Here is a 9,635-nt window from a genome sequence, read left to right as displayed (position 1 = left end):
TCGCCCTCGCCCTCCTGAGCGAAAGGGGCGATTGTCTCCCCACCTTCCCATCAATGCAGGGCTTGGACCTTGTCAATTCAACTCAAGGGTCTGTGGATTGTTCCCTGGAAGAAATGGTGGCGTGAAACTGGCACGCTTCCCCGGCGCCCCCCTTTCTTCTTAAAGGTGGTGATGAGGAAGAGATTTTGCAGGGAATTTTATTCTCATCAAATCAAGCTAATGCAAGCTGGATTGGAGGGTTTTCCTTCCCCGCACGATGCGGAAAGCGCTGGGAAGTTAACGAACCTTTCAGCGGCCCATCCAGACTTGAGTCCCCCTCCTCAATCTTCCCAACCCCCAGTATTTAGTGTTTGTTTTAAAGGTAAGAGACCATTAAAACAAAATCCCCAGCGATGTAGCGGTGATTAATCACCTGGAACTTAAAAGAATAATTCCCTGGGGAGCTTCAGCTGTTAATCCTGAAAAGCTTGATCCAAGGTAGGCATAAAAAATAAAAAAAGACCGAGGAAGAAGAGAAGGGAGGGTGGAAAAGGGGGAGAGAGAAAGAGATAGCCAGTTCTCTCCCCAAGCTACGGTGTGAGTTGGTTTAGCCCAGCTGCAGCAGCTGGGAGGAGAGAGAAAAAAAGCTCTGTGCGTTCGGATCTTTTTTTTCTTTATGAGCAAATATATATGTATGTATATATGTATATAAGATTAAATAAGCGCCATCCTGACCCCCCCCTTTAAAAGAAGCCTCCCTTTCCTCCTATCCTAATTATCCCATTGAGCAAAGGAAGGGGGGGTTAAGACGAAAATTTCAAACCAATCACCCATCTCTCTCTTCTCCCCCCCCCTTTCCTCCTCTTCCACCTCCTCCTCCTCCCCGTCTTCCCTCCTCCTCCAAGCAAATCAACCCCCCAACCCCTCTTTGACATGCAACCCTCTTTCGGTTGGGACAAGCCGGCATGCCACTGCAGCTTTAAACGGAATTGGGGAAAATTGGGGATTTTTGCTCTCATGACGGTGGAGGTGAGCTACTGGAGCCGGATTCTTCTGCTTTCGGTGGGGGTTTTGGCAACATCAGCCGCCGGTAAGTGGGGCCAGAGGAGGGTGGCTAAGTTTGGGAAGACCTTTCGAGGTGTGGGTGGCGGGTGACTTTGGGCTGAGGCTGGGGGTTCCCCCAGTCCATGGAGCCACCTAAATTCTCATGCATTTTTCGGCTGTGTGTGTCGGGGCGGAGGGGGGGGGGTAATCTCTGTGCTTAAGGAAAGCCTTCCTAGGATCTCTGCTTTGCAGTTGTTGTTTTTACAGCAGGATGTTAAAGTTTGCAGGGATCTGGTTCTGAGAGCAACGCTGTTCCAAGGGAGATTTGCTTTGGGGGGTGGGTGGGTGGGTGAGATGGGACGGAAATGGGCAACTCCTCTTTTCAGAATGTCAAATAAGCCTACAACACCCCCCCCCCTTGTAAAGCAGGATGATAGCTCCATCAAGGTGGGAAATTGAACATGTTTCATGGCTTTTTCCACCCGCCACCCCTCTTGATGATCCCTCGCCAAATGTTGTGTCTGTAAACCTGTAGTTCTTGAATGATGATAGAACCACTGTGTAACACATCACACCTCTTCTCCCCACATTATAAGGACAGAAGGGTTAAGGATGGGCTCCTTCCTATTTTGGCCCTGGCATTTTTGATAACCAGTCTACCAGAAGAGGTAAAAGAGTAGTCTGAAATCACAAATGCCCCCCTTTTCCATCCTCGCCCCTGACTGCTTCTCCTGCAAGTGCCCTTGCTGCAGAAGCCAAGCAAAGAAATCTATTGCTGAAGTTTCATTTCTTGATGGAGTGGGATTGAGGGAAGGAAGAAGTGGTGGTCAGTTTTCTTCCCTAAGAGGGCTTTCCTAAAATTTCTGTTACTGTCTGGAATAATGAGGATGTCTTCATAGATGGCTGCTTTTGGCACTCTTCCCTACCAGAATCATGAAGGTATTCCTCCCTTCTCTCCCCCCACCCTACTTTTTAAAGTGGTGGGCCACAGTCCTAAACATACATTACAAGGGTGTAAACTCCACTGAACATAATGAGGATTACTTCTGCAGAAAGAAAAAAAATACAGTGTAGGATTGCTCTGTGGATAGGCTTATATGGTTGGTCAACTTTGTGGTTGTAATTGAAATTCAGCACCGAGGTCTTTCCATAGGGAGAGTCTCTCCAAGAGGACATTGGCTGACAATTAACTGTTTGTCTGAGAGTATCTTTTGGAAAGTCGTATATGGATGGGGGTTGAGATGGAGGGGGTGCGGAGAGAGTCAACTAACTGGGTATGGGTAGAATATTGCTTTTCACTTGCTGCAGGCGCTTTTTCCTCTTTGCAAAACCTTTGTGGGTCTGTGATGGTGAAAGGGAAGAAAGCAGTCAGATCTGGTTTATCCTACAAGTGGGACACTGGTTAGCCATGGCTGATGGATTGTCATATGGGTCTACTATTCCCCTCCCTTGATCTCCATTGTTTCTTCGCACTGGCTATTTCCAGTTTTAACTTCACTTGATGTTCCCAATTTTGCCTATTCATGTGCCTTTTTAATTTATTTATAAATGGATGCTTGCTTTGAAGTCAAACCATACTTTGGATTGTGTCCAGAGGTACAGTCTGTACTACTATCTCTTGGTTCTCCCTTATGCTCTCCTGCCACCTCCTCAGTCCGTGGTCTCCGTGGACTTCAGTGAGTTTCAGTTGGGTTCCTTAAATCCACACCTATTGAATCCACCTGTCTGGTTTTTTAAAAAAGAAAAAAAAATACCTAATCTAGATTTTAGGAAGAAAAATGATATTCCTTCCCCAAGGGAACAAGTTATTACTGCCTAAATAGATATATAAATGAATGAATGAATGCAGTGATTATTTCATGCTTGCTTCCTTGCTCCTTTGTTGCACAGATGTTACTGTTGCCATCAAACTGTTGGCATTTTTCAAGGCTGCGGTGTGATGCTGGCTGGTTAGTCAAAGGATTACCACTATAATGGAGCAAAATTGGAACCTCAGTGGTTCGACATCTACCTGGTTCTTTTTCCATGGAAAAAGGTGCTTTATTAGAGAGTAATGACCAGGAGTGCCCAAAGTGTGGCACTACAGTTGTGTGAATAAAACTACCAGGAAGTAGTTGTAGCCTGTATTAAATGTATAAACTCAGTTGCGTATCTAAACCCACCCACCTTACTAGTGTTGCGCTAACCTTCTTCTAATTATTGAAACCTGTCAATATTTTGAATTCCTTTTGGAGTTTTGTAAATGAGAATTACAAAAAAGGGGCAAATACACCATTTCTCTCTGCAGATGTTGATGGCTGGAGGTGATCATGAGTACAGCCAAATCCTGAGATGCATAGATAGCTTATTCTATGTAAGGTTACTTCTGATTTGGATTGTCTGTCAAAATAGCTTGCTTCTTTTGCATAAAGATATTTTGGAATAAAGCATTTAAGGGGGGAAAATACAGTAACGAGCTGTAAGAAGGGACAGGTTTTTTTAGGGTTGAAATTTTTCATTTTAAGCTAATACTCTGCTCTAAAACAGGATATTCTATACCTAATTTACTTGTGTCTTTACTTGCAAATCAATACAGGGAGAAATTAATCCACTGCTTCCAATGATAACATATTTCATTGCTGAACTGCTTCTGACAGGTTGTAGTCCACAGGAAACTGCATTTATTAACTTATCCTGATATCACAACAACCCTGTGAAGTAGGCTAGACTGAGAGTATAGCAACTCAACCAGAGTCACCCAGGGAGTTTCATACCTGAGTATGGATTTGAACCCAAATCTGGATGGTTCTTATCCAAACATTCTGTCCGTTGCACCAGGCTACCTCTCTCAACCCAAGGATACCTGAAAGGCTGGTGAGTTGCATATGGCTTTGTGGACTTCAAAAGCATGGGGCCATGCTCTCCCACCATATACATTCAGCACTTCAGGGTGGTGGGAATGTTACTAGTTTCTATAAAGGTCACTTGCTGGATTCTACTACTTGGTCATGCTACAGAGCAATGGAGTAACTGAACTTTGGGATATGCAGGTATGGAAAGATTTACTTCTCAAACCAAGGCAGATGTATTGGGCCAGTAGCACATCTAGTCTAGCATCCTATTCTCACAGTGGCCAGCAAGGTGACTCTGGGTAACCTGCAGACCAGGACCTGGTTGAAAGGGTGAGGAAAACCTGCCTAATGTAATTCTTCCAGAAGCTCCTAATGCCTAATATACCACCATAGAATTGCAGAGCTGGAAGGAACCCTAAGGATCATCAAGTCCAACCCCGCGTAATTGCAGGAATATGAGCTGTCCCATATGGGGATTGAACCTGCAACTTTAGCATTATCAGCACCGCACTCTAACCAACTGAGCTATCCAGGCTGGATTCTATTCTTACATGTTTCTATTAGCCTTTCAGATTGTAGGACCATTTTAAATTTTGTTATGTCTTCTAATTGCTAATGAAATATCTTACATAAACTTCCTGATGCTGTGAGCCACTTTGAGCGTGGTTTACCATGGAAAAGCAGGATACAAGTAAACAATGATGGTGGGTACTTTCTTAGTCTCATCATAATTCTTTTCAGCCATTACTCATGAATTCTGCTTTTCCCATACAGACCGTTGTCGTGTGTTGTGGCTTTGAAGTGGGTATTTTGTTTTCGTTTTTATCAAATTATGCAAATAATATGCTGGTTTCAATCTGTGCATAAGGGATATGAGAGAGCTGACTGATTGGGGAAACGTGTCTCTAGTCTGATACATCTTAGATCCATGCATGATTGAAACAAATTATTTACATGATTCAGGGATAAATCTGAAGTAGAAAGGAGGAGTCAAGAAAAGAGCTCCTGAATAATTAGGGGTGTAGTAGTCATCTTTCTTACCAGTTGTCTAAATCATCATTTGGCCACAACACAGTTGGTGATGAGACCAGAATTTGCAGAGATCCTGATCGCAGGTCCTGTTGTTTCAGTTTTAACAACTGCTTGATAGTTTAACAGCACATTGAATATAAGCAAGCAGGACCAACTAGGGGGTGGTGGTGAGGCATTTGGCCTGGACATCAAGTGCAAAGGGAATGACAATGAAACAGCCAAATTTGTACTTTGTATGTGTGTGCCTGTGCATGTGTGTGTTTAATTGTAGTTTTCATTTGATTCTCTGTTGTTTTTCTTTTGTGTTATCTGTTTTTGTGTTGTTGAATTTTTAATTTTTTTTTTTTTAAATTCACTTCTTGATCTTTTGGCATTCGATAAGCTTACCGCCTTTCATTTACTTGCATCTGGCCAAAATGTGGCACACTCTCTCAGTTTAGAGCAGCAATTTTAAGCAAATAAGAGATGTGATTTGGAGATAGATCAATATGCTAACCAATGCAGATTTTGTCATGTTAAAAGAGGTCAATTAATATTTATGAACATTTTAAAATACATCCATTCTGATGGCACAAGATTAGACCATGATGATTGTGTCCTCTCTGATCAGCTGATTATATAAACCAGTGGTTCCCAATTAGCTAATTACTGAGGACCCCCTATTTTTCAAAAGCTAAGCCACAGACCCCATACTTTTGAAAATTTTGATAACTCTATGGTAGTTACCTGAGCAAAGCAGTTTTCTGAAGAAAATGTGGGGTGGTCCCTAAAAAGCAAAGGATTTTAAGTGTACAGTGGTACCTTGGTTTGCAAACAGTCTGATTTGCATATGTTTTGGTTCGCAAACACATCAGACCCTGAAGTGCGTGTCCTGGTTTGCAAACTTTTTTTGGATTACAACCCATTTTTTTTGGATTATGAACAAAAAAATTGAAGGCCCCATTGGCGAAAGCACGCCTTGGGTTACAACCTGTTTTGGTTTACAAATGGACCTCCAGAATGGATTATGGTTGTAAACCAAGGTAAACCATTAGGTCCAGTCGTGACCAACTCTGGCGTTGTGGCGCTCATCTCGCTTTATTGGCTGAGAGAGCTGGCGTACAGCTTCCGGGTCATGTGGCCAGCATGACTAAGCTGCTTCTGGTGAACCAGAGCAGCGCACGGAAACACTGTTTACCTTCCTGTGTCCCTAACTTGCAAGTGTTCTATATGCAGAAGTCTTTTTATATGAAAGAGTATTCAGACATGCTATTCCTTACTTGTAATCTAAGATGGTATATCTCAGCAAAACTTTAGAAACATATGGTTCTGCTAACTGAGGGATCTTGCACCTTCAAGTTATAAGTGATGGCTTCATCAGGGCTTGATAAAATATTGCTGAAAACTGGGTAGAAAACAGCTGGAATTTTGTAATGTTCGTATTATTATTATTAGTCTGCTCAAAGTGGCTCACAACATCAGGAAGTTTATGCAAAATATTTCACTAACAATTAGAAGACATAACAAAATTTAAATTGTCCAACAAACTGAAAGGCTAATAGAAACATACCATAAATATAAGAATATAACCCAGCCTGGGTTGCTCAGTTGGTTAGAATGTTGTGCTGATAATGCTAAGGTTGCAGGTTCACTCCCCATATAGGACAGCTGCATATTCCTGCAATACACAGTTTTGGACTAGATCAGGGGTCTGCAACCTTTAAGACAAAAAGAGCCACTTGGACCCATTTCCGAAGAAAAAAAAACCTGGGAGCCGCAAAACCATTGCGACATTTAAAACAAATATATCTCCAGAGCCGCGATCTGACAGCGGGTGGGAAGGTGATGTCGGGACGGTGCGTGACTAACGCACTCACTGCCCCCATGCGACGTCACAGCCAGTACAGCGCCCACCACAGTGGGGAGTGTTGGGGCGCACAATGCGCCTCCTCCCCTTGCTAGTATCCGCCCCGGAGCCGCGGCAAAGGTGTAAAAGAGCCACATGCGGCTCCGGAGCCGTGGGTTGCAGACCCCTGGACTAGATGATCCTCAGGATTCCTTCCAGCTCTACAATTCTGAGGCCTCTTCCATCCCCCAGCTGAGCAGTTCAGCAAAGCCCCAGTGCTCCTCAACTCACGCGTGAGCCTTGAGAGGCATCAGGACTCGCTCACTGTGTAGGGCTGGGCCATGTTTTTCTGCTGCTTCTTCCTTCCCTAAGTAAGGCCTGCCCTAGGGGAGGAAGAAGCAGCCCAAATAAATTCCAGTCATTATGATATATCAGCATATACCAGCATTTAGCTGCTGATATATCACGATGTTGAAACGAAAGTGTCACCCAGCCCGAGCACTAAACTAAATCATCAGAGGGTGAGCTGTTGTGCTAATCATTGTGGCAATTTGCTTAGCTATTTCCCCTGTTGGGAACATGAAGCCCAAACTCATGAGGCAAGGTTCAATGAAAACCCTACCTACAAGTACTGGTAGAGTGCTCAAAGCTTGATAGTTGTTGAACGCAATTAAAGTTCTTTTCAGTTAAAAAGTAGAGAGCAAGGGGAAGGAATCGGTTACATTTTTTTTTTTTTTATGATATGCAAGTGAGCTGTTTGCAATCTCTTCCCCCACCCCTCCAATCACAAGAGTGAGTCTTAAGAAACTGCACCATAGGTTTGCTCCCAATCCCAGCTCACTTGCCATCCAGCAACTCTTTCACAAGTTTTCCCCCTGCCAGCAAGCAGGCGCTGTTCATGAGCAGTGGCAGGATGATCTGTGGAAGGCTTTCACTGTGCAATTAACAAGGTAAGTGAGTCCCAGGCAGGGGATGGTGCTGGGGACCCCTCTGGCACCATCCCCTGCCAGGGACCCCCACTGGTCCCCAGACCCCTAACTGGGAACCACTGATATAAACAAACTACTGCAAGAGATTTTATGATGCTTAGAGGCCTTAAAAGCTGGACTTGGACTTGGTGTTGGCTGTAATCAAGTCTAATCTTCAGCTTCAAATGAAAGTGGGAAACCTTGGTACAATCATGCCTTGGTTCCCAAACGCCTTGCAAGTCGAACGTTTTGGCTCGCAAACGCCGCAAGCCCAGAAGTGAGTGTTCTGGTTTGTGAAAGTTCTTTGGAACCCGAACATCCAGCACAGCTTACACAGCTTCCGATTGGCTGCAGGAGCTTCATATAAATAGCCAAGGTACCTTTTGAAAGTAGTCAGTGTAAATATATTTCCTTTTTTAACCTGGTATTTCTACCAGCAGTGATTCTGTGATTTGATTTCTTCCTCAGGTTTCTGATTTATTGTGCTCGGTGTCCTCTTTGACATGTAGGGCAACACGATTGCCGGCATGACCTACTCTCTTTTATGTAGAGATTTTATATCCAGAGATAACTGCATTGCATTGATTATCACTATTCCACCAGGCATCTTACATTCCCACTATATCAGCGGGTGCTCTTAAGTCACCCATCTTGGCTTTGAAGATTCTGGTATGAAATGTGTTTCCCCTTTCATCTGGAATCTTCCTTTCCTTTTGCTCTCCTTCCCACCACCTGCTCTTTTCTCAAGGGTAGGGGTCAGCTACTGCAGGCCCCTGTCAGTGCACCTCCATTATCTCCCCACTGCCCACCCAGAGGTGGATGTAATAAAAGAAAAGAAAAAAAGGCTGTGGTGCTTGCGGCAATAGGATCTGGCAGCAGCTGTTTGGATTGGGTGGGGTTGCAGCCCTGGCCTTCCATTTCTTCTTCTAGGCTTTGCCAACCATGTGCCCTCCAGATGTTTTGGAGTAGAACTCCCACCAGCCCTGGCCAATACAATTGATGAGTTGTTGTCCCAAACATCTGGAGGGTGCCAGGTTGGTGAAGACTCCATTCTCAAAACTGTTTGCTGAGGGAACCTGATTGCTGACCACAGTTTCTAAGACTTCAGAGCACTCCAGCATCAGCACGCAGCTTCCAGGACACTGTGAGATATTAAAATGGCCGCTAAGCTATTGCTACCACCAAATTAGCTTAGGAGGTGTTTCACCAGAGTGCCTTTGGCCAAGGGCCCCCTCAGGCCTGGATGGATTTAGGGACTGGTATGACCAGGAAATCAGCCCTGAATGCTCACTGGAAGGACAGATCCTGAAACTGAGGCTCCAATACTTTGGCCACCTCATGAGAAGAGAAGACTCCCTGGAAAAGACCCTGATGTTGGGAAAGATTGAGGGCACAAGGAGAAGGGGCGACAGAGGATGAGATGGTTGGACAGTGTTCTCAAAGCTACCAGCATGAGATTTACCGAACTGCGGGAGGCAGTGGAAGACAGGAGTGCCTGGAGTGCTCTGGTCCATGGGGTCACGAAGAGTCGGACACGACTAAACGACTAAACAATGACCAGGCTAGGAAAGATCAGTGTTCATTCCAGTAGAGGTCATCCCCAAATAGTCCCCTTATGAGGAAATGGTGGGTGGTATGTTGGGACAGGAAAGAGATTCCCTAAGACCCAATAGGTGACCCTGGTTTTTTTGTTTGTGTCTGTGTTTAAAAATGGGCCATAGTTCAGTTGGTAAAGCAGCTACTTTGAAAGTAAGAGGTTCCTTGGTATCTCCCATTAAAAGTATCAGCTGATTACAATCAATTATTATTGCTTCATTTGTTTAAAAAAAGAATATTCAAAATGGCTGATAAGAAAAACACGACTGATTGACCACTGTGAAAGACCTCTGCCTGAAATCTTTCAAAGCTACCACTAGTACACCATACTGGGGTGGGCCAATGTTCTGACTTGGTAAA

General features: G+C 44.3%; 1 protein-coding gene across 4 annotated transcripts in view; it reads left to right on the top strand.

The window, feature by feature from the left end:
• The first annotated feature begins 653 nt into the window (after positions 1-653).
• CSMD2 (CUB and Sushi multiple domains 2) overlaps positions 654-9,635 on the top strand; it is a 495,517-nt gene continuing 486,535 nt past the window's right edge. For 2 of the 4 annotated variants that reach the window (XM_083511538.1, XM_083511534.1), the window contains exon 1: positions 654-1,069. In XM_083511538.1, the coding sequence (XP_083367664.1) occupies positions 913-1,069 (157 nt within the window). In that variant the 5' untranslated portion in view covers positions 654-912. The remainder of the gene's footprint in view (positions 1,070-9,635) is intronic. The other 2 variants (XM_083511540.1, XM_083511539.1) reach the window with 1 other exon arrangement.

The sequence above is a fragment of the Podarcis liolepis genome, assembly GCF_965112155.1.
Source record: "Podarcis liolepis genome assembly, chromosome: 7".
In the NCBI taxonomy this organism is placed as follows: Eukaryota; Metazoa; Chordata; class Lepidosauria; order Squamata; family Lacertidae; genus Podarcis; species Podarcis liolepis.
Note: the sequence above shows the minus strand (reverse complement) of the source record. Positions and strands in the feature narration are given on the sequence as shown.